The following is a 25527-nucleotide window of genomic DNA, read 5'->3' on the forward strand; positions in this document are numbered from 1 at the left end:
TTCTCTGTGTAAGTGTCCGCTGTTCAATAATTATTAAAAATCTGCATTAAACTTGAACTAAACTTTCCCATAAGCTCTAATAATACTATATAGTGATGAAAGGTACCAAATGCAATTCCAAATAGGAAACATCTGATGGTACTCTCTTCTCAGATCAACTTTCATTTGCCAGTCAGTGATATTTCACCCTCGCAGATTTCAAAAGTTTGAATAGAATAAAAGTGAAAATCATAGAGGATACCCTCTACTATCAAATATCGTTAGTTCACGTCCATGTAAATTAGAGCATTTTCAAAGCCAATTAGAAATATCAAAATTATTGATATTCATAAGAGAACAGAACACATGACATTAAACAGTCATTGTCTCATCAGAAAATGTTGCACAAACACTCTCTTTTGTTGCATTAGCTACAAGAGCAAAGTGTCACTTTCATCATACCAATATCACCAACATGTCATGGTCATTGAGTACCTGAACACAAATTAATAGTGTGCGCTTATAATGCTTTGCTAAATACATTTTCATGAAATTTGTATTTCATAACGGACAGCAAAACTGACCACACCAATTATGTTTTTTTAATAAAAGAGTGAAATTTGATCTCATAAAATAATATATCAACCACAAAATGTTAAATTGCAGATGGAGTCTGTCCATGAACTTTAAATAAATTATAAATAGGCTCAAAGGTAAAATACCTCCAGGAACAAAACACTTTTGTTATGACTTCATCTTAACCTGATGTATTTTGTCTTTGGCGATTGTCTGCAACTGATTGTTGCGACAGGAGTTACAGGTAGCTTTCTCACATCACATTGATTTTACTTTATAAGGCCTATTGCAATGTATTAATTTCAATATAGAACAGATGTTGACATATAATTTTGTAGTTAAGTTTAACTTTAACAGTCATCGAGATCACTGATTATTTGCTCTAGGTCTGGTAAGTACCAAAATATTTTATAAATTTGGTAGAGAAACAAAACAGCACTTTGATCTTATATCCATTAATGTTTGGATAGCAGAAAAAATTACTTTATGATTTTACAGTACTTACCGTTAAAAATGGATGCCTAGTGTTTTTTAATACTCTGCTTTCTGTAAGTGTGTGCGCTACCTCATCCTAATAAAAGGGAAAACAATTTTTAAGTGCATGTACGGTCTAGGTAGCTGAGCTGCAGCATAAATTTTAAAAGAAACTTTCAGCTTAATGTTGTTACAGGTTAGAGGATCAAAAAATATTGCAAGTTACAAAATAATGAGATCTTGCACATTAAAAAAAACTATTGGACTATTAACACCTACTGAATAGAAAGTGATAAAAAAATGCTGTTATGAATTTTCTTAAGACTGTCCTCCAGCTTCCTGCCCAAATAATTAAACTAATACAGTTTGAAAACACTTTTCCTTAAACAACTATTTTCACAAGAATACACAGGTACTGAATTTCCCAAGATTCGAAGAGGAAGAAATTACAGAGGTTCAGTAAAAATAACTACAGAGGTGCCATATTTCTGGTGCAGGTAATAAACACAGGCAAAATGGGTAATGTTATATACACACAGTTATGTATAACTGAAGTTAAAAAAGGAAATAATTTTTTTAAATGTTATACATACACCAGAGTTACCACAGATCTTTACCCTAAATCTTGCCATTCAAACTGAGCTGGATGGATACTTAAATGCATGATTAATTATTTTAAAAGACACACTCCATATTTAGTAAAAGCACGTTGCATTATAATCAAGACAGTAGACTACAAACAGCTATGTTTCATTTTTTTATAAATGCAAAATTTACAAATTTTAAATTATATGCCTGTGTTTCCTGCTAAAAAGTTATGAATGGTCATTAGTGATCATGGCATTTATTGTTTGTGGTCTAGTGTTTCACCCTCATTACAGCATCATCATTAAGAATGCTGTAGCATGTGGAGCAATGATCAAGATGGCACCATGCATAAGTCTGATTACAATCAGAGAAAGATTAAGAATTCTTGAGGTCCCTCTGCATCCCCACACAGCCTTGACCCTTCCTACATTGAATCACCAATGTATAGTAAATTACATGAAGAAATAGGCCTGCAGGACATTTTGACACTGCAGTAAAAATAAACAAATATTTTTAAATCCAAAATATTTTAATTTAAGGGTTGCATGCAGTTTTTTGCAGTTTGGTGGGTTTTCTCTGGGTGGGGTGCACAGGGCCTCTGGTAAAGATCATTGCATATTTAACTATTGGCCTCCAGGCATGGGCTCTGTGGGAGTGCACATTAGTTTATCCTTGCCAGCAATGAAAGCACATGTACATCAAGTTACATGCAAAGAAAATAACTATGACTTATCCTATGCCATACATAATTTTTTACTTGAATATTATGCCACTGCATGATTAAATAGTAACATATTAAATAAATCTTGCAAATTTAGTAAATGTCTGTGAGAAAGAAGAGAAAAAAATCAAACTGAACCTGCAAATATTTTACTTTTCTCTGGTCACTTCCCACCACACATTTTCAAAAAGTACACAGGTATAAAGTCTTTATTAATACAAGTTGCTACTACTCCCAGTCCATGGCCAATGATTAGAAGTGTCATAGAATGATTGGCTGTTAATATATTAACATGTGCTCCGTCACCACTTGGCAACTTCTCATAATGTGGTAAGTGACATCTCGCCATTGAGGAAAAGTACAGAAAGCTCTGTCCCATTATTTAATGCTGGAACACACTAGAGAATTCATGAAAGTGGTTTTGTGTTGGAGTCATCAACAAAACGTTACTGAGTAAAATTATTGTGGTGAGGTGGACAATTCTGTGCAAAGATTCAGTAATCCTATTTTGCCTGCAGAAAAATAAACTCAACTTATTTGAAATGTTTCACAGGAGCCTGTGCTTACATACACAAGGTCTGTTGCTTACGGGTTATATATTGTATTATTCCATTAATCTACGTTGCTATAAATGAAGTGAGGGGCATGTTGGTACAATGCAGAGCAGGATATGGTTAATGTTGGCAGTTATGAAAGCTGAAAATTGACTGGCTACTTGTACATCTTTTATAGATGAAATTGGTACAGCTTTCAAAAGAACATTATATATTTGATATGCTGAATTTGATTTAAGAAGCCAGCTGGGAGACGTTATGTTCCATTGAGGGAGGCAGGAGTGGCCCGACTTGTTGCCCTTTTCATACCATGCTAACAAAGTATGAGTCACCCCAACTTGACTGTGAAAGTTGCTTTCTGATAGTGATAGCACCGGTTTGTTGGAAGGGAGTACTTTTTAATGCAGCTGCGCAAGGGCATATATTCTTTTCTTGTGTCTTGGGTAGGAGCACTGCTACAGTACTCCGCAAGATAGTGCAAGGTATCCATCAGGAGTGAACAACAAAGTACTAATCAGAGTTGAAGTAAACAAAAGGTAAAAATGGTTGTTTCATCTGCACAAATCTCTTGTGTATGTCTTTAAAGCTTTCGCATGGAGTTATTTTTAAAGCAGATGCTTGATATTAAAATGAAATTTATCTGGTAAGCACAGCTGCAAAATCTACGTTACTTAAGATGGTCACTGAACAATTAATCTTCTAAAAATAAATTTAGAGCACCCAATTATTTTTTTCCAATTTAAGGGGCAATTTAGTGTGGCCAATCCACCTAACCTGCACATCTTTGGGTTCTGGGGGTGAGACCCACACATACACGGAGAGAATGGCAAACTCCACACGGACAGTGACCCAGGACCGCGATCGAACCCGGGTCCTTAGCGCCGTGCGGCAGCAGTGCTAACCACTCCTGTGACGCCCACTGAACAATTGATTGACAGAAATTCTGCACTCGCGGTCAGTAAGTGGTTTACAACCACGGAGGCAAAAAAACACAGCAACACAATGAGGTATTTGACACATTTATAGCGTTGATCAATATATTTTAACAAAGTATTGATTTTAAAAAAGCAATCCTAAACTCTACGAAGGTGTTAAAGTAATTTGTTTTAACCTTTGTTCCTTCTATTTTTCTACTTCACTTGAAAATTCCAACTACAAGGATATTAACATCTTTAATTTTTTTCAAGTGTTGCTTCTAAAAAAAATAAACCGCTTGTGCCTACCTTTGCAATGATAATTTCTTTCTTTAGAATCTTCATTGCATAATATTTCCCAGTTGCCTTTTCCTTGACTAAAATTACTTTTCCAAAAGTGCCTTTTCCCAGTAGTTTTAAATAATCAAAGTCATTCATAGTCTGTAAATAAAATGAGGGGTGGAAAAAGTCAACAAGATAGACCTGGAGCACAGATAGGTATTTGAAATTCAATATATAGAACCAGTTGCCACGCATGAAAAGCAGGAAGCCACGCTGAACTGCATTCCAACTAATACAAAATGAGCAATTAACCTTTAGAATACTAATGAGGACAGATTAACTATTGTCTCTCTGAGGACATCAGCTCTATAAATTACCTTTCATACTGCAATACTGGAAAAAATATTCAATACAGGAATAAAACTCGAACTTCAAGTGTAATTTTCTTATTGTATTATCAATATGCAGAAAAACAAAAACTAAAAACAGAGCGGGATAGTAGTGCATAAGAGGTTCAGAGTGTATAAAGGGTTCGAGTTCAGAAAGAGAGAGAGAGAGAGAGAGAGAGAGAGGATAAGGCCATGAGGAATTTCAACACCAAAGTCCTCCACTAATTGTAGGCTTCAGCTGCTTTAAGCACAGTGGATGCTCAGATATTGAGACAGAGGTCAACATATTTTTTCATATTAAGGGTAACAGGTGATTTGGGGATAATGCGGCAAGGTGTAGTTGAGGTAGAGGATCAGTTGACCTTACCAAATGGTGGAGCAGCCTCAAGGAACTAAATGGCCTACTTGGCCTATATTTCATGTTAAGTAAAATTAATGTTTGAGAATTAAATTAATGCCTTAATCTCAGTTTTCAGGTTACATAAACTTGTCTCAAGTTCCCTGCATTACAGAAGATTGAGAGGTGACCTAACCCAGCTAGATAGGATAGATGCGGGCAGGTTGTTTCCACTGGTCGGGGAAAGCAGAACTAGGGGGCATAGCCTCAAAATAAGGGGAGGTAGATTTAGGACGGAGTGTAGGAGGAACTTCTTCGCCCAAAGGGTTGTGAATCTCTGGAATTCCTTGCCCAGTGAAGCAGTTGAGGCTCCTTCTTTAAACGTTTTTAAGAAAAAGATAGATGCCTTTCTAAAGAATAAAGGGATTCGGGGATATGGTGTACGGGCCGGAGAGTGGAGCTGAGTCCACAAAGATCAGCCATGATCTCATTAAATGGCGGAGCAGGCTCGAGGGGCCAGATGGCCTACTCCTGTTCCTAATTCTTATGTTCTTATTTAAATGATAAAAGAATTTGATAGGGTAGATAAAGAAAAACTATTTCCGCTGGTGGCAGAAACCAGAACAAAGGAATAATCTTAACATTAAAACCAGACCATTCAGGAGTGAAATCAGGGGGCATCTTCTCACAAGGAGTAGTAGAATCATGGAATTTTCTCCTCCAAAAAGTGATGAATGCAGGGCAAATTGAATCTTTCAAAATTGATAGAATTTTGTTAAGTAAGGGTATCAAGGCATATTGACTAAAAGCAGGTAAATAGGGTTGGCGTACAGATCAGCAGTGATCTGGCTGCATGTTCCAGGCTCAAGGAGCACAATGGCCTTTTCCTATTTTCACTCGTGTTTAAATGTTTATTTGTGGAATGGATGGCTGAGACTGGGTATATATTTTACTTTAAATTTTCCTGAGTCTTCTAGAGGGTTAACCTTTTGTTCTCTCGCTATAGAAATTATCCCAGTTCTTAAAATATGGATTTAGAAGTTACTTTCAAATCTTGGAATAATTTCTTGTCCCAAGATCTGAACCTCATTTGCATCAAATGCATACCATATTATGAAAAATGATTACATAACAAAGAATAAGTAAACCAAAAATAATGTTTCGTATGACAGATATTGAAGCCTCAGAAGTGTTCTATTCATTATATCTTGGCTGCATCAGTATTTTGAAAGTTACTAACACCACCCTTCCCCAATAAAACCACCAGCTACAGTGGATGCACCCACCCACGTTGTCTGATAAAACATGCAGATGAAGGAAGCAAGGATACTATAAATATTATGGTACTGGATTAGCAACCTGGAGCTCATATGGGAGAAATGTATTTGAATTGCACCACTTTGAGCATTCTCCACTGATATAACACCTAATGGGCTGCACAGGGACCCATTGCCGCCTGCCCCCAGGCAATCAGTTTAAGTTTGTGCAGCACTTCTTGCGAACAAACCTCTTCCCGAAAGTAGCAACTTGCAAAGTCAAAATAACTTTTGGGCTAACAACAGCAAAATAACCAAAAAGGCTTTCCTAAAAACACAATTGGTTCATTAATATCTTAGGGGAGGGAACTCGCTACCCCAACTTGACCTGGTCTACATTTGGCTTCAGTCCCACACTATGTTGTTCATCTTAAGTAGCCTAGCAATCATCTCAAAATTGCAAAATAGGAAAAAGAAAATCAGAGAACTATCAAACAATGAATAAGCATACAGCAAGCTCAATCTTGCATTCACTGACATCTGGATGCTGGAATAACAATCTAGAGAATTTGAGTACAAATCTTACCATTGAGATGGAATGGGGAGGTGATACATTTTGGGAGCACTAACAATTTAAGGGAATACGCAATGAGCGGTAGGGAACTAGGAAGGGGACCACAGGGGCCTTGGGGTGCATGTCCAAAGATCCCTAAAGGCCAGGTAGATAAGATGGTTAGCAGGCATACGGAATACTTGCCTTTATTAGCCAAGATATAGAATATGAGCATGGAGGTCATAATGGAGGTGTATAAAATGCTTATTAGGCCTTGTGCAGTTCTGGTTGCCACACTATTGCACTAGAAAGGACGCAGAGGAGATTTACCAGAACGTTTCCTGGCTGGAGCGTTTCATGTATGGAGAAAGGTTGGCCAGGTTGGGGTTGTTTTCCTGAGAACAGAGACGGCTGAGGCAAGGCCTGATTGAGACGTACAAAATTATTTTCTTTTGGAAACATTTTTATTGAAAATGCAAAAACTTTTATACAAAGTTTACAAAAACCAAACAACAACAGATAATAACAGTAATACCCCCTTAACAATATAATCTAAACACCCCCACCCATCCTATCCACCCCCACCCCCCCACAAACAGCTAACAGTGATCAACTCTTTAAAGTACATTATAAATGACCACCATCTACAGTCGAACCCTGCCACCAACCCTCGCATGGTGAACTTGACCTTCTCGAGATGCAAAATCTCAATCAGGTCACCCAGCCACGCCGAGGCGCTCGACGGTGTAGTCAACTTCCAGCCTAAGAGAATCCGCCTCCTTGCCACAAGTGAGGCAAAGGCCAGGACATCTGCTTCCACCCCCATCCAGAGTTCCGGCACATCCAAAACCCCAAAACTGCTACCAGTGCGCAAGGCTCCAACCCAATGTTCAGGATTGCCGACATGGTATTAAAAAAGGATCTCCAGAAGCCCACCAGCTTGGAGCATGGCCAGAACATGTGCACGTAGTGTGCCAGCCCCCTCGAGCGACAGTCGCATCTATCCTCCACCCCATCGAAAAATTGGCTCATTCTAACCTTTGTGAGGTGTGCCCGAAAAACCACTTCTAATAATAATAATCTTTATTAGTGTCACAAGTTGGCTTACATTACACTGCAATGAAGTTACTGTGAAAATCCTCTAGTGATCATGCTACGGCAACTTAGTCTGGTCATCTTAAGTAGCCTAGCAACCATCTCAAAAATGCAAAATAGGAAAAAGTGTTCAGGTACACTGAGGGAGAATTCAGAATGTCCAATTCACCTAACAAGCACGTCTTTCGGGACTTGTGGGAGGAAACCAGAGCACCCAGAAGAAACCCACGCAGACACGGGGAGAACATGCAGACTCCGCACAGTCAGTAACCCAAGCGGGAATCGAACCCGGGTCCCTAGCGCTGTGAAGTAACAGTGCTAATCACTGTGCTACCGTGCCGCCACTTTTAGAGGCATACAAAATTGTGAGGGACATAGATAGGGTAGATAGGAACAAACCTTTCCCCTTAGTTGAGGGGTCAATAAACAGGGTGCATAGATTTAAGTTGAGGGGCAGGTGATTTATAGGTTCGAGGACAAACGTTTTTCCCCAGAGGATGGTGGGAATCTGGAATTCACTGCCTGAAAGGGCTGTAGAGACGGGAACCTTCACAACATTAAAGAAGCATTTAAATGAGAACTTGAAATGCCATAGCATCCAAGGCTATGGACCAAATGCTGGAAAATGGGATTAGAATAGATAGATGCTTGATGGCCAGCGCAGAAACGATGGGCCGAAAGGGCCTCTTTCTTAGCTGTAAACCTCTGACTCTATTACACTTCAGATAAACAGAGTTGGTACTAGTTTGGAAACATTGGCCATGAAGCCGGTTAATTCTTGAAAATAATCCAACTGATTCACTCAGTCCTTTAGGGAAGGAAACTGCTGTCTTTACCTGACCCAACCTGGGTGACGCCAGTGCCACATCAATGTAGTAGACTTTTAATTGCCCTCTTGCTCAGCTTGTTTGGCCAATTTGATCGCCATTCGTGGTTGAATGTATGTGCCCAATGAATTCAAGATCCTCCCCACCCTCTCTACCCATCCCGTGCCCCTCACCTCCAACTGGATGTGTCCTGTCCCACTGACAGATGGACCCATCAGAAATGGGCACCCAATAATACACTGCCCAATAATACACTGCCAAGTGCGTCTCTCGGGAGTTCTCAACATTGAATCTAAACCGCATGAAACCTCGTGCTTTCAAGTCAATTAAAGTCAAGAAAACCTCGCTGATCACCACCTATTGCCCTTGTCCATCCTCAACTGCTGAGCAGTTCCTCTTGAACATCACTTGGAATAATTCCAAGAAAGCCAAGGAATAGAAGGTAATCTGAATGGAGACCTCAATGTACTCCAAAACTGGCAGGATGGTACCACCACCGGCAAAGCTGGCTGAGTATTGAGGACGCATCAAGTCAACTTAAGCAAGCAACCTCCTGGACATCATCATCATTAACTTAGAAAAACACTTGCCTATGGCAGCACTGGCAGAAGTGACCACCACACAATTTCCTATTCTGGCATTACTTCAATGCTAAGTGAGAGAGACCAAGAACATCTAGAATCCAAAACTGGGAATCCACGAGACAGTGCCATCAGGAAAACATAATTGAATATATTTCCACAATCTATTGTTTCTTAGCCCTGCAAATCCCTCACTTTGATTATGTTGAACCAAGCTTGCCTCCTGGCTTGATGATAAAAGTACAGAAGGGGACACCAGAAGCAGCTCTACAGATTTAATTGAAAATGTGGTGTTTACCAAGTTACTAAAAAGGAGGCGATTCCATGAACATCCCCATCTTCAGGGCAGTAATTTCCCATATTAACTTTGTCCTGTTAGCATCCTCTCAATCATTATCAAAAGGTAATTTGGGCCATTTTATGATGTTAAAGATGCTTTATAAATATATGTGGTCGTTGTTGACAGAAAAAGAAAATCAATACTGCCAAAGGAACAACCACTGACTAATAACTGAGTCACTGATGCTCAGTTCAGATTCTGCCATAATTTGAGCTCTACAGCTGATCCTGAAACGGATGCAAGAACTAAATGCCAAAGGAGAGGTGAGAATTATTGCTTTTGACACCAAGGCAGCAGTCAACCTAGAATGGCAACGTGAAGCCCTAGCATCACTGCATTTTGCCCCAACATTTTGGTGATCAAAAGGAATATTATCCAATGCCTGATTTCATCAGTTCCTAGGGGAACATCTTCAGCAGAGTGAACTTGACTTTCTCAAGCCTCAGGAATTCTGCCAGGTCACGCACCCACACCCCCGCCTTCTGCAGCTCCGAGTCCCGCCACCCTAACAAAATTTGTCTCCTGGCTATCAGGGAGGCGAAGGTCAAGACGTCGGCCTCTCATATCCCCCCTCAACACCTCGGACATCATGTCCAAAAAGCCGCGCGAAAAGCCCCCTCGGTCTTGGACAGGGCCAAAACATGTGGACGTAATCCATACCCCCGGCCCACTCCACCAATTCCTTACAGATATCCAATGCCTTCCCCTCCCCTATTTCCTCCTTCAACAGCAGTTTGACCTACAACCCCAGGGGCAGCAGCCCAGGAAAAGACGGCACCTCTCTCCTCACAAAATCCAGAACCTGCAGGTACCTAAAGCCATTCCCCCTGAACAACACATACATTTCCTCCAAGTCTTCAGCCCTGCAAATTTACCCTTACAAACAAGTACCCCAAGCGCTCAATCCCTGCTACCAGCCCGAACCGCGCATCCAGCCCTGCCACGCAAACCTATGGTTGTCGCAGATCGGCACCTACACTGATATACCCTCCATCTCCAAATGCTGCCTCCACTGCCCCCACACCATTAAGTCCGACACCACCAATGGGCTCGCGGAGTATCTGACTGGTGAAAACGGTAAAGGTGCCAACAAAACAGCCCTCAAACGACGTTCTCCTACATGATGCCGCCTCCACCCGCCCTGAAACCATAAGACCATAAGACACAGGAGCAGAATTAGGCCACTCAGCCCATTGCATCTGCTTTGCCATTCAATCATGGATGAAATTTTCTCATCCCCATTCTCCCGCCTTCTCCCCATAACCCCTGATGCCCTTATTAATCAAAAACCTATCTTTCTCTGTATTAAAGATACTCAGTGATTTAGCCTCCACAGCCTTCTGCGGCAAAGAGTTCCACAGATTCACCCCCTCTGGCTGAAGAAATTCCTCCTCGTCTTGTTTTAAAGGATCGTCCCTTTAGTCTGAGATTGTGTCCTCTGGTTCTAGTTTTTCCTACAAGTAGAAATATCCTCTCCACGTCCACTCTATCCAGGCCTCGCATTATCCTGTAAGTTTAAATAAGATCCCCTCTCATCCTTCTAAACTCCAATGAGTACAGACCCAGAGTCCTCAACCGTTCCTCATAGGACAAGTTCCTCATTCCAGGGATCATTCTTGTGAACCTCCTCTGGACCCTTTCCAAGGCCAGCACATCCTTCCTTAGATACAGGGCCCAAAACTGTTCACAATACTCCAAATGGGGTCTGGCCAGAGCTTTATACAGCCTCAGAAGTACATCCCTGGCCTTGTATTCTAGTCCTCTTGACATGAATGCTAACATTGCATTTACCTTAACTGCCGACTGAACCTGTACATTAACCTTAAGAGAATTGTGAACAAGGATTCCCAAGTCCCTTTGTGCTTCTGATTTCCTAAGCATTTCCCCATTTAGAAAATAGTCTATGCCTAAATTCCTCCTTCCAAAGTGCATAACCTCACACTTTTCCACATTGTATTTCATTTGCCACTTTATTGCCCACTCTCCTTGCTTGTCCAAATCGTTCTGCAGCCCCTTGCTTCCTCAATACTACCTGTCCCTCTACAGATCTTTGTATCATCTGCAAACTTAGCAACAGTGCCTTCAGTTCCTTCTTCCTTTAGAGCCCACTTACGCACCATCGCAATATTTGCCACCCAATAGTAATTTATCATATTCGCCAACACCAGCACCCCATCCCCATTCCAAAAAAGCCCTCCACACCCTCAGGGCCTTCCCCACCTACACAAACCCGGAGATCAGCCCATTGACTTTCCTAAAGAATGATTTGGGGACAAAGATAGGGAGGTTCTGAAACACAAACAGAAACCTAGGCAGGACCCGATTTTCACTGTCTGCACCTGCCCAGCTAGTGACAGCAGCAACTCGTCCCACCTCTTAAAATCCGCCTTCATTCCCCCAACCAATAGAGCCAAGTACAGCCTATGCAGCTAGGCCCAGCTCCGTGCCACCTGGAATCCCAGATACCAGAAGCCCGTCCCCAGCATCCTAAACATTAACTCCCCTAGTCTCCTTTCCTGTCCTCTGGCATTAATCGGGAACATCTCACTCTTTCCCATGTTCGGCTTATATCACGAAAACCGGCCGAATTCCCCCCAAATTTCCATAATATCCCCAATGCTGCCCAACAGGTCAGAGATATATCATAACAGGTCATCCATATTGAGCGAGACCATATGTTCGGCAGCCCCCCCGCTCAATCCCTCGACGCCCTAACCATCATTGCCAATGGCTCTATTGCCAAGGTGAAAAGCAACGGGGAGAGCGGGCACCCCTGCCTCGTCTCACGGTGTAGCCTAAAGTACACTGAACTCACTCTGTTTGTCTGTACAATCGCCACCGGTGCCCTGTACAGATTAGGACAGACCTAATCAACAAACCCCTGCCTGAACTGCCCCAGCACTTCCAACAAATACGTCCACTCCACCGATCAAAAGCCTTCTCCACGTCCATTGCCACCGCCCCCTCAATCTTCCAAAGGCATCATAATTACATTGTCAAGTGACACTTAAACCCGAAGCACTTCTTCAGTGTTTCTCTCCCTACCCCCTCCTCTAACCAAAAAAAAAAACAGCCGCTGCAAAGATCAAGAGGAAGGCTCGAGGGCAGGTAGAAGTAGAAAGAAGTTGAACCGTGACATCACAGCCTGCAGGTAAAGGATTGGCTGGTGACTGGTAAGTAGTTTTTCGTTTATTTTCCCTCAGGTGCGGGGCGCAGAGGCTGCTGAGTGAGTGCTTGCTGAGAAGGGGAGTGAATAACAGGCAAGCTCTTTCTTTCTTTTTCTTTTTTTATCTAGAGGGGATGGCAGGGAAGGTAGTGCAATGTTCCTCCTGCAGAATGTTTGAGGTGAGGGACGCCGTCAGTGTCCCTGCTGATTTCATCTGTGGGAAGTGCACCCACCTTCAGCTCCTCAGAAACCGCGTTAGGGAGCTGGAGCTGGAGCTGGATGAACTTCGGATCATTCGGGAGGCAGAGGTGGTCATAGATAGAAGCTTCAGGGATGTAGTTACCCCGAAGAATAAAGATAGATGGGTGATGGTGAGAGGGGCTGGGAGGAAGCAGTCAGTACAGGGATCTCCTGCGGTCATTCCCCTTAGTAACAAGTATACCACTTTGGATACTGTTGGGAGGGACGGGGGAGGGACTTACCAGGGGTAAGCCATGGGATACAGGTCTCTGGCACATAGTCTGTCCCTGTTGTTCAGAAGGGAAGGGGGGGGGGGAGGAGTAGAGCATTAGTCATTGGAGACTCCATAGTTAGGGGGATAGATAGGCGATTCTGTGGGAACGCGAGAGACTCGCGGTTGGTGTGTTGCCTGGCAGGTGCCAGGGTGCGTGATGTCTCGGATCGTGTTTTCGGGATCCTTAAGGGGGAGGGGGAGCAGCCCCAAGTCGTGGTCCACATATGTACCAACGACATAGGTAGGAAAAGGGATAGGGATGTAAGGCAGGAATTCAGGGAGCTAGGGTGGAAACTTAGATCTAGGACAAACAGTTATTATCTCTGGGTTGTTACCCATGCCACGTGATAGCGAGAGAGAGGAGTTGAACACGTGGCTGCAGGGATGGTGCAGGAGGGAGGGTTTCAGATTTCTGGATAATTGGGGCTCATTCTGGGGTCGGTGGGACCTCTACAAACGGGATGGTCTACACCTGGACCAGAGGGGTACCAATATCCTGGGGGGGAAATTTGCTAATGCTCTTTGGGAGGGTTTAAACTAGTTCAGCAGGGGCTTGGGAACCTGAATTGTAGCTCCAGTATACAGGAGGTTGAGAGTAGTGAGGTCATGAGTAAGGTTTCAAAGTTGCAGGAGTATACCGGCAGGCAGGAAGGTGGTTTAAAGTGTGTCTTCTTCAATGCCAGGAGCATCCGGAATAAGGTGGGTGAACTTGCGGCATGGGTTGGTACCTGGGACTTCGATGTCACTGAGAGCACACTCGCTGCACATGGGAGAAATATGGAAACTCCTTGGCCCTTGGCCTCCCCAATCTCCATGCGTTCTCCCCCCCTCCCCCCCCCCCCCCCCCCCCCAACACTCCCCACCCAAACCATGTGCTCCATAAACCCCCTCAGCTCTCTCACCACTGCCGACAACCTCAACGACTTGAGTCTCGACCGGTCCAAACTCAGATCTATGACCATAATGAAATCACGCCCCATAATCAACCGATGAGAGTCCAAGTCTGGAATCTTCCTCAACACCCGTCTCATAAATCCACATCATTCCAGTTCGAGACATAAATGTTTACCAGGACACAGGCACCTCGTCCAACTTCCCACTGACTATCACATACCTACAGCCCGGGTTGGCCACAATGCTCTAACACCTCGAACATCCACCACCTACCCAGCCGATCAGCTTCAGCTATACTCCTTTTTGAGCCAGCCCCTGGCCCACATCACGTGCCCCTCCCGGCCCACCCTCAGATGCCTGGCGCCATCGATTCCTTCCCAACTGTGCCACACCAACCACACCCTTGACAGCAACCATCCCCCCCATCTTCAAACAAAAAAGGAACCCCATGCCCCCCACCACACCTTCCTCCTGGTAACCTCCCACTTCACTCTCATTAACTAACCTGCCCAGCTAGTATGGTGGCCCCCCACCCAAGGCCTCCAACTTCTCCTCCTCCTTCCACCCCCGATCCTCCCATCCGCAAACACACAGAGTAACAAAAGGCACTCTCACCATCAGCACTCTCCCGTCAAGACCTGCCCCAAATTATCCACCCCCATGCACGTTACACATCTCCTTCAAAGTTCAATGTCCATATCAAAGCTCCAAAACCTACAACTTGGCTCCTCCCTCTGCATCTGGATCCTCGGCTTTCTGACCCATAGACCACAATCAGTAAGGATAAACAACAACGCCTCCTCCACAATAGTCCTCAATACCGGGCCCCGCAAGGCTGCGTACTTAGTCCCCTACTATACTCTCTATACACACACAACTGTGTGGTAAAATGTGGCTTCAACTCCATCTACAAAGTTTGCTGATGACACAGCCATACTGGGGCGGATCTCGAGCAATGGTGAGTCAGAATACACGAGGGTGATGAGAACATAGTAGAGTGGTGTAAAGACAACAATTTGTCCCTCAATGTCAACAAAATTAAACAGCCGGTCATTGACTTCAGGTAGCAAAGTATCGTACACACCCCTGTCTGCATCAATGGTGTCGAAGTGGAGATAGTTGACAGCTTCAAATTCTTAGGTGTGCACATCAATCCGTCCTGGTCCACCCATGTCGACGCTACGACCAACAAAGAACAACAGCGCCTATAGCTTCTCAGAAAATGAAGGAAATTTAGCATGTCCACATTGACTCTTACCAGTTTTTATAGATGCACCAGGGAAAGCATCCTATCTTGCGCATCACAGCATGGTATGGCAACTGCTTGGCCCAAGACCACAAGAAACTGCAGAGAGTAGTGAACACAGCCCAGTGCATTACACAAACACTGCCTCCCACCCATTCACTGTCTACACCTCCCGCTGAGGGAAAGCGGGGAGTATAATCAAAGACCCGTCCCACCCGGCTTAATCACGCTTCCAACTTCTTCCATTGAGTAGGAGATGCAAAAGTCTGAGAACAAGCATGAATAGATTCAAAAACAGCTTCTTCTCCATGGTTGTCAAGACTCCTGAATCACCCTCTAATGGACTGATCTGATCTCTTTACACATCTTCTCTACTGAGTAGTACTACACTCCTGTATGATGGCTGCGTCAATGTATTTACATTGTGTACTTATGTTTGCCCGATGTTTTTTTTCCCCATGTATGGAATAATCTGTCTGGACTGTACGCAGAACAATACTTTTCATTGTACCTCGGTACACGTGACAATAAACAAATCAAAATGACCACCCAGTTCTCTCGGTCCATTGTCCCTCAAAGTCCATCGCCTCCTCTGGCGTGTCTAGATTATCATAGAATTTACAGTAGGCCATTCGGCCCATCGAGTCTGAACCGGCTCTTGGAAAGAGCACCCTACCGAAGTTCAGCACCTCCACCCTCTCCCCATAACCCAACACTAAGGGCAATTTTGGACACTAAGGGCAATTTATCATGGCCAATCCACCTAACCTGCACATCTTTGGACTGTGGGAGGAAACCGGAGCACCCGGAGGAAACCCACGCAGACACGGGGAGGATGTGCAGACTCCGCACAGACAGTGACCCAAGCCGGAATCGAACCTGGGACCCTGGAGCTGTGAAGCAATTGTGCTATCCACAATGCTACCGTGCTGTCTAAATAGAGCTCCTGTTTTTGCAATGTCATTCACAGGCGGGTCGGATACAAAATTCCAAACTTCACCCCCTTCTTAAAAGGGCAGTCTTTATCCATTTGAACCCGGCCCTCCTCTTCGCCAACTCCGCACCCAGGTCTTGGTAGACCTGCAGCCCACACCCCTCCCAGGTACACTTCTGGTCTGTCTCGTCCATTGTAGGATCTTGCCCTTAATCAAAAAGCAATGCAGCCACACTATCATCAGAGGCTCCCCCACCAGTGGCCTCCTCCTCAGCGCCCTGTGCACTCAGTCCACCTCGAGAGGCTGGTGAAAGGCCCCATCCCCCATCAACTCCTGCAGCATACTCGCCACATATTCAGCGGCCCGCGCACCTTCATTGCCTTCAGGCATTTCAATAATCCTCACGTTTTGCCTCCTGGAGTGGTTCTCCAGGTCCTCCACCTTTTCCCACAGCCTCTTCTGGCTTTTCCGTATCACCCCCAACGAGGCCATCTGCTCCTCATGCTCCCCCACCGCCTCCTTCACTTTCTGAATCGCTGAGCCCTGGGACTCCAGCCTCTGCTCGACTCACTCAATCCCAGTTCTCAATGGCTCCACCACCTTGGCCAGGTCTTCCAGGGCCTCTTCCCTCTGTTGCTGAAACTTGTTGTTCAAGCTGCTCCGTCAACCACTGGGCGGGTAGCGCGCACCTTTACCTTCTGCCATCTTTACCTGTGGCGCACCACGAAAACCTTCCTGCTCCAACTGCTCTTTCTTTCTTGTGACGCTCCTCGTCCGCTGATCCATGCACCAGCCATGCCAAAGGATTATTACTATCCCTGGGCACTCCGGTACCTATTGCCCTCAAATAAGACACCCTTCAGGCGGGGAAAGACCGAAAAAATCCACCTTGAGCGGGAGCCACCAAATGTGCGACCACTCACTCCATGGCCGCCACTGGAGTTCAATATATATAGGATATAGATTAGAATGTGGGGGTAGGATAATAAATTTGCGGATGACACGAACGGTGAAGAAGGTCTAAGGGCTGCAGGAAGATATAGACAGGTTGGTCAGATGGGAAGATCAGTGGCAGGTGGAATTTAAATCTGAAAAGTGCGAGGTGATGCACCTAGCAAAAGTAACAAGACAAGGGAAGACTCAATGAATGGCAGGACACTAGGAAGTTAAGAAGAACAGAGGGATCTTGGGGTGCTCTCCACAGAACCCTGAAGGCGCCGGGACAGGTCATCAGGATAGTTAAGGTAGCAAATGGGACACTTGCCTTAGTCAGTCGTGCATAGATCAATAATAATAATCATGTTTATTAGTGTCACAAGTAGACTTACATTAACACTGCAATGAAGTTATTGTGAAAAGCCCCTCGTCGCCACTGAGTTTACACTGAGGGAGAATTCAGAATGACCAATTCACCTAACAAACACGTCTTTCGGGACTTGTGGGAGGAAACCGGGGCACCCGGAGGAAACCCACGCAGACACAGGGAAAATGTGCAGACTCCGCACAGAGTGACCCAAGACGGGAATGGAATCCAGGGCATTGGTTCTGTGAAGCAACAGTGCTAACATCTGTGCTACCGCGTCACCTGATAAAAGCAGGGAGGTTAAGTTGGAGTTGTACAAAACTGGTTAGGCCACAGCTGGAGTAGTGTGTGCAGTTCTGGTCACCTCACTACAGAAGGATGTGGTTGCACGAGAGAGGGAGCGGAGGAGATTCACCAGGATGTTGCATGGGCTGGAGCGTTTCAGCTATGAAGAGAGACTGGCTAGGCTGGGATTATTTTTCTCAGAGCAGAGAAGGCAGAGCAGGGACGTGATTGAGGTATATAAGAATATGAAGAATATAGACAGTGTGGATAGGAAGCAATTGTTTCTTTTCATTTTGTTTTGGAAATTATTTTTCTTAAAGTTTAACATTTTATACAGAAGATACAAAAGGTAAATTCTTTTTATAAAATACCAACCCCAACTCCACTACCCCTCTCCCTCCCCAAACCAACACAATTAACCACACAAAAGGTGAATAAACACCCCCCCCCCCCCCAACTCCCAACCATCTAACAGTGATCAATTCTGCTTCCTTGCCACCTCTCACTACCAGTGCGTTTTGAATTCTTGGACACAACTGACCTGTGGCTAGTGTGGTGAACCACTGTTATTGTAGTTCCACTGTTACTTACAGCGCCATATATATTCTCTGTTACTGTTTGTTCCATTGTTACTCACTGTGTTATATATTGTTGTTCTTCCGTGGCTCCGCCCCACTGGGTGTTGTATATAGTTGATTGATCTGTAGCCCTGTCTCCAGTCTGGGTTCAGCAGCAGACAGGCTCCATCTTATAGTATTGAAACCATTACTTTGTTTCCGAGAATTTGCCTCGTGTGCAATTGATGGTGCATCAATTTAATACTCTAAGGTAGTACGATGGATAAGTCACTCAAGCCTGAGCGATTGGACCTGGACCCAGGGGCAGCCGACGCCACCGCGATCTTCCAGCATTGGCTAAGCTGTTTCGAGGCCTACCTCGACTCTTCCACTGACGCAGTCTCAGGGGAGCACAAGCTTCGGGTCCTCAATGCCCCGGTGAGCCACCGAATATTTACCCTCACTAGAGACGCGGCCACGTACGACGAGGCGATTACACTCCTCAAAGGGCAGTACATGTGGACTGTAAACGAGGTGTATGCCCGGCACCTCCTCGCCATGAGGCGTCAGCGCCCAGGAGAATCTTTGGCCGAGTTCCTGCGTGACCTGCGGGTACTCGCCCGGAATTGTAGCTGCCAGGCAGTAACGGCTGTTCAACATACCGAGCTCCTGATCTGGGCCGCCTACGTGGCCGACATTAGGTCTGACTACATCCGTCTAGCGCCTGCTCGAAGGGGGTACCCTCGATCTAAACGACACTGTGTGGCTCACAAACTCCCTGGAAGTAGCCTTCCAGAATATGAATGCCTTCACGCCCAACCACGCGGCATCCTCATGGGCGTCCTGGGCGCAGCCATCACCCGACCCGGGGGTGTCACAAGCCTGTGCCGTGCGGCAGCCCGCCAACTCCAGGGGAACCTCCTGCTACTTCTGCAGCCAGGGTCAGCACTCCAGATAACGCTGCCCAGCTCGGAACGCGACCTACAGCGAGTGCGGTAAGAAGGGCCACTTTGCAAAAGTCTGCCATGCCCGGCCTAAAACGTCCAAATCCTGCCGCGTGGTATCTTGCCTGTCGGGACCGCCCCTTCCAACGCGTCGTCCGCCATCTTGTTCGCCATCTCCGACGCGACCCGCCACGTGCGACTCTTGGCGGCCGCCATCTTCAACGCCACCCACTACCACCGACCAGACCAGCCACCTTCCGCAGCTCGCCTCCCTTACCTCGACCAGTCCTGGCCCCGTCATCTCAAGAACTCCATGATGATGGTCCGGATCAACGGACACGAGACGACCTGCTTATTCGTCTCCGGGAGCACGGACAGCTTCGTCCATCGTCACAGTAAGGCGCTGCTCTTTCCAAATTTTTCCTCCATCCCAGACAATCTCCCTGGCTTCTGGATCACACTCTGTTGAGGTCCGGGGGTACTGTGTTGCATCTCTTGCGATACGTGACGTAGAGTATGTTAACTTTAAACTCTACGTCCTCCCCCATCTCTGCGCTCCTCTTTTATTAGGCCTACACTTCCAATGCCATCTCCGAAGCCTGACCTTAACGTTTGGTGGACCCGTCTCACTGTCTGTAGCCTCGCGACCCTGAAGGTCGCCCCACCCCCACTCTTCACTAACTTCACCCCGGACTGTAAGGCCATCGCCACCAGGAGCAGACGATACAGACAAGGCCTTTATCAGGTCAGAGGTCCAGCGACTCCTGCGGGAAGGGATCATAGAGGCCAGTACCAGCCCCTGGAGAGCCCAAGTGGTGGTCATCAAGACTGGGGAGAAACTCCGGATGGTTGTCGACTATAGTCAGGCGCTCAACCGGTACATGCAGCTCGATGCGTACCCACTTCCCCGCGTATCTGACATGGTCAACCAGATTGCGCAGTACCGAGTCTTCTCCACGGTAGGCTATCTACTTAGACAGCTCCCTATCCGCCCGGAGGACCGCCAATACAGTGCCTTCGAGGCAGATGGCCGCCTCTACCACTTCCTCAGAGTCCCCTTCGGCGTCACCAATGGGGTCTCGGTCTTCCAACGGGAGATGGACCGAATGGTTGATCAGTACGGGCTGCGGGCCACGTTTCCGTATCTAGATAATGTCACCATCTGCGGCCATGACCAGCAGGACCATGACTCTAACTTCCAGCGTTTCCTTCACACCGCCAAGCTCCTTAATCTTGCGCATAATAAGGAGAAGTGCGTTTTCCGCACGACCCACCTAGCCATCCTCGGCTACGTTGTGGAAAACGGAGTCCTAGGGCCCGATCCCGACCGCATGCGCCCCCTCCTGCAACTTCCCATTCCCCTCTGCCCCAAGGCCCTGAAGAGATGCCTGGGGTTCTTCTCGTACTATGCCCAGTGGGTACCCAACTAGGCGGACAAGGCCCACCCACTCATCAAATCCATCCTTTTTCCCCTGTCGGCTGAGGCCCGCCTAGCCTTCAACCGCATCAACGCAGACATTGCCAAGGCCACGATGCACGTTGTGGACGAGTCCATCCCGTTCCAGGTGGAGAGCGATGCGTCAGACTTTGCTCTGGCCGCTACCCTCAACCAGGCGGGCAGGCCTGTGGCTTTCTTCTCCCGTACCCTCCACGGCTCCGAAATTCGACACTCCTCCGTCGAAAAGGAAGCCCAGGCCATTGTGGAAGCTGTGCGACATTGGAGGCATTACCTGGCCGGCAGGCATTTCACTCTCCTCACTGACCAACGGTTGGTTGCCTTCATGTCAATAATACACAGCGGGGCAAGATCAAGAACGACAAGATTCTGAGGTGGAGGATCAAACCCACTCCACCTACAACTACGACATCTTGTATCGTCCTGGGAAGCTCAATGAGCCCCCAGATGTCCTGTCCCGCAGTACATGTGCCAGCACACAAGTAGACCGACTTTGGGCCCTCCACAATGACCTCTGTCACCCCGGGGGTCACCCGTTTAAAAGATTTTGTCAAAGCCCGCAACCTGCCGTACTCCATCGAGGAGGTCACGGCCATGACCAGGGACTGCCAGGTCCGCATGGAGTGCAAATTGCACTTATATCGGCCAGACTGAGCGCACCTGGTGAAGGCTTCCCACCCCTTTGAGCGCCTTGGCATCGACCTCAAAGGGCCTCTCCCCTCCACTGACCATAACGTGTACTTCCTCAACATCGTTGATGAGTACTCGCGTTTTCCGTTCGCCATCCCATGCCCTGACATGACCTCGGCCACTATCATCAAGGCCCTGCACAGCCTCTTCACCTTGTTCGGTTTCCCCACCTACATCCACAGTGATCGGGGCTCCTCGTTCATGAGTGATGAACTGTTGTCAGTTCCTGCTCAGCAAGGGCATCGCCTCAAGCAGGACTACCAGCTACAACCCCCGGGGAAACGGACAGGTGGAGAGGGAGAACGCGACAGTCTGGAATGCCGTCCTCCTGGCCCTACGGTCTAGAAGTCTCCCAGTCTCCCGCGGGCAGGAGTCCTTCCCGATGCGCTCCACTCTATCCGGTCACTTCTGTGTACTGTGGATGTCCACCTCAGGGGTCTCGCTGGCCTGTCCTCCTCTGGAAGCATGTGAGGAACCACAAAACCGATCCCCTGGTCGAGCGGGTTATGCTTCTCCACGCTAACCCACAATATGCCTACATGGCACGTCAGGACGGGTGGCAGGTCACAGACTCTCTCCGGGACCTGGCACCCGCCGGTTATCCACCCGACCCTCCACCGTCTACCTCCATTACCATTGCCCCCGCGCCTACACCGTCTCCCTCTCTGTCGAAGCGGGACTGAGGAGATCACAGTGGACGGTTAAAGCTCCTGATAAACTTAATCTTTAAGTTTGCTTCACCCCCGCTGGACTTTTATTTTAAACAGGGGGTGAATGCGGTGAACCACTGTTATTGTAATTCCACTGTTGCTTACAGCGCTGTATGTATTCTCTGTTACTGTTTGTTCCATTGTTACTGAATGTGTTATATATTGTTGTTCTTCCGTGGCTCCGCCCCACTGGGTGTTGTATATAGTTGATTGATCTGTAGCCCTGTCTCCAGTCTGGGTTCAGCAGCAGACAGGCTACATCTTAAGAGTATTAAAACCATTACTTTGTTTCCGAGAACTTGCCTCGTGTGTAATTGATGGTGCATCAGCTAGTCATGGCAAGAGCACCCAAAATGAAAACGGAAGAAGGTTTAAAATGCCAAGGGGTCGAGAAAAGAATGTCTGAAATTTTCCTTTGCTGACCTTGGGTATGCTGATTTTTAAAAAAAAGTCTTGAGGCCTTGAATGCTTCTGCATCAATCCCTTTCAGGGTCTAAACTCTTTACAATGTCTTTTTACAGTGCCTTTACAATGTCATTATGCTACTTCAAATGCAAAAAAACTTACACAGCAAGTTTTCACGTCACTAGCAAATGTTATTACAATCTGGTGCTGAAACAGTGCAATGGGTATAAAGTGCTTAGCGTTCTTAAAAGATTTATTAAGTGTTTCAAGTTTCCATACATTAACCAAAAATGACATAAAAAGATGACACATCTACAGGGCTTTATAGGTACCTAATTCATTCAATATAATTCAAATTTCTATCATGGCAAACCAGGGTTCAAGTCATTGCAGGGTTAACAATCAATCCAGTTGAGCGAAGAATATGAAATGGCAGTGAAGATTATAATTCCCAAGTGAACAAATGAAAATAACAGACAGGAAAAGAGCCACTGGTTACCTAGCCTTTTTCATTCAGTCTTGTGCATCATAATACACCACTTCCTAAGCACCCTGAAGTCATACGAGATGGCTGGGTCAATAAGAGGGAAATATTCTGTTCACCACCATTACACAATAAAAATAGTCACGATCACTGTATGGCCCAATTTATATTAACGAGTACTTACCTCATCGTTAGGCTAGGTGATCTCTGCCCCAATCAAAAACAAGCCAAGAGTTTCTTAAGAGGAATACAGCAAATCAGCATTTATCACGAGATGGCAACTTTTTCCCCACTGGGAAAATAAACTATTTCTGCCTTTACAGAACTAGTCAGCATTACCGTAAACTACCCAGTCAAAATAATTGTTTATCTGAACACAATCGTCATTATCTTATAAACATCTATCAAATCACCCAGAAGTCTACATTTTTCTAAAACATATGGACCCAGTTATTTAAGCTTGCCTGGATAACCAAGGAATTTTAAACTGGCAACCAATATTGTAGACCTTTTCTGAGCTCTTTTCAAAAGTCTCAACCTCCAGCATGTGAAGAAAACAAAACCAAGCACAGTATTCTAGCTGAGGCCTAATTATGTCCTTGTAAAATAACAAACTGGTATGATTTGTTGTTTAGCAAATTGTCCTGGGAATACTGGGCACGATTCTGCCATGCCGCGCCATTCGCGCCATTTTTTCTCCGAGGATCGGAGAATCGGCGCCATTTGTGCGGGCGCGATGGGCCGAGCGGCCGCGCATAAACGGCAGAGTTCCGCCGGCGCCGTTCACACCTGCTCACAGCCGGCGGGAACTCTGCGTGTAGGGTCGGGGAAAAGCGCTCCTTCACTGTGGGGGGGGACTCCGATGGGGTCTGGCCCGCGATCAGGGCTCGCCGATCGGTGGGCCAGCCTCTCCAGCCCCGGCCCTATTTTATTACGCAGCTGGCCCCTGAACCCCCACGCCATGTTGCATAGGGGCCGGCGTGCTGAGGAAGTCCCCCGTGCATTCGCGGGTTGGCACGGCCCAACTGCGCATGTGCAGGTTGGCGCGGCGCCGTGGGGGCCAGAATCGGTAGTGCCCGCGCCCGTTTCACGCCGCCGTGAAACGCGACGGCATTCACGACGGCGCGAACACTGTCTCCATTTCGGAGAATCGTGCCCACAATCTATGCGCTTCGGCTATAGCTTCACAGCATTGGTCAACAACTTTTTTTTCTTCCTTTTTAAAATTAATTTTGAATACCCAATTCATTTTTTTTCCAATTAAGGGGCAATTTATCGAGGCCAATTCTTGCACATTAGCTTGCACATTTTTGGGTTGTGGGGGCGAAACCCACGGAGAATGTGCAAACTCCACACGGACAGTGACCCAGAGCCGGGATCGAACCTGGGACCTCGGCGCTGTGAGGCCTCAGTGCTAACCCACTGCGCCACCGCGCTGCCCATCAACAACTTCTGAGTTACTAGCAGTGCCACAACCACTACTGAGGCCAGTAGTTATTGACTTGAGCATTAAACTACTAAAAATACAACACAAGTTCAAACCAAAATCTGGACATTGATAAGAAATTGGTTGAAGAATACTATACAAGAGTATACCAGAGACAAACACAAGGGTCACTTGGATTCAAACGCGAAATGCAAATTTGCAGATCAACATGAACCTGTCAGGGGAAGGAGAAAGACAATAAAAATATAAATACCGACAGATAAATTCTGCAAATGAAATACAATATTGTTAGTTCAATGATATTTTGTACTGGAAATAAAAAACGGATAGATGTGCTATAGTTTATTTCAGACCAGTTAAGGGTGAAATGGAAAGTAGGTCCTCTATTTCTCTACTCTGCTCCCCTGGAGCAACTCACTTTTCCCCATGTTCAATTTATACCCTGAAAAATCCCCAAACTTCCCAAGTATCCGCATTATCTCTGGCATCCCCTCCGCCGGGTCCGCCACATACAACAACAAATCATCCGCATACAGAGATACCCGGTGTTCTTCTCCTCCCCTGAGTGCACCCCTTTTTCAATCTTCCCATTGGACTGCGGACAGTGTGGGCTGGAAGTGACATGTTTGAAATAGTATGACTTGGCAAACATAGACCACTCATGGCTGTTGAAGCACGGGCCATTGTCACTCATGACAGTGAGTGGGATACCATGCCTGGAGAATGTCTCCTTGCAGGCCTTGATGACAGCCCGAGATGTGAGGTCAGAGAGCTTCACGACTTCAGGGTAATTGGAGAAATAGTCAATAATCAACACGTAGTCACGACCATTCGCACGAAAGAGATCGATGCCAACCTTGGACCACGGGGAGGTCTCGATTTCAAGCTGTTGGAACGTCTCATTGCTCTGCGCTGGCTGGAAGCGTTGACAGGTCGCACAGTTGAGGACCATGTTCGAGATGTCCTGGCTAATACCGGGCCAGTAGACAGGCTGCCTGGCTCTGTGTCTGCACTCCTCGATGCCC

At 46.2% G+C, this 25527-nt stretch overlaps 1 protein-coding gene across 13 annotated transcripts in view; it reads right to left on the bottom strand.

The window, feature by feature from the left end:
- The window catches only part of akt3a (v-akt murine thymoma viral oncogene homolog 3a), a 594281-nt gene that overhangs the window by 200067 nt on the left and 368687 nt on the right, over positions 1-25527 (bottom strand). For 11 of the 13 annotated variants that reach the window (XM_072512671.1, XM_072512686.1, XM_072512663.1 and 8 more), the window contains 2 exons: positions 4116-4247; positions 1061-1126 (listed from right to left, as the gene is read on the bottom strand). The exons of 1 other annotated variant lie outside the window; for it this stretch is intronic. In XM_072512671.1, the coding sequence (XP_072368772.1) occupies positions 1061-1126; positions 4116-4247 (198 nt within the window). The remainder of the gene's footprint in view (positions 1-1060; positions 1127-4115; positions 4248-25527) is intronic. One more of the 13 variants, XM_072512694.1, reaches the window with a different exon arrangement.

Source organism: Scyliorhinus torazame, chromosome 1 (assembly GCF_047496885.1).
Source record: "Scyliorhinus torazame isolate Kashiwa2021f chromosome 1, sScyTor2.1, whole genome shotgun sequence".
Taxonomy (NCBI): Eukaryota; Metazoa; Chordata; class Chondrichthyes; order Carcharhiniformes; family Scyliorhinidae; genus Scyliorhinus; species Scyliorhinus torazame.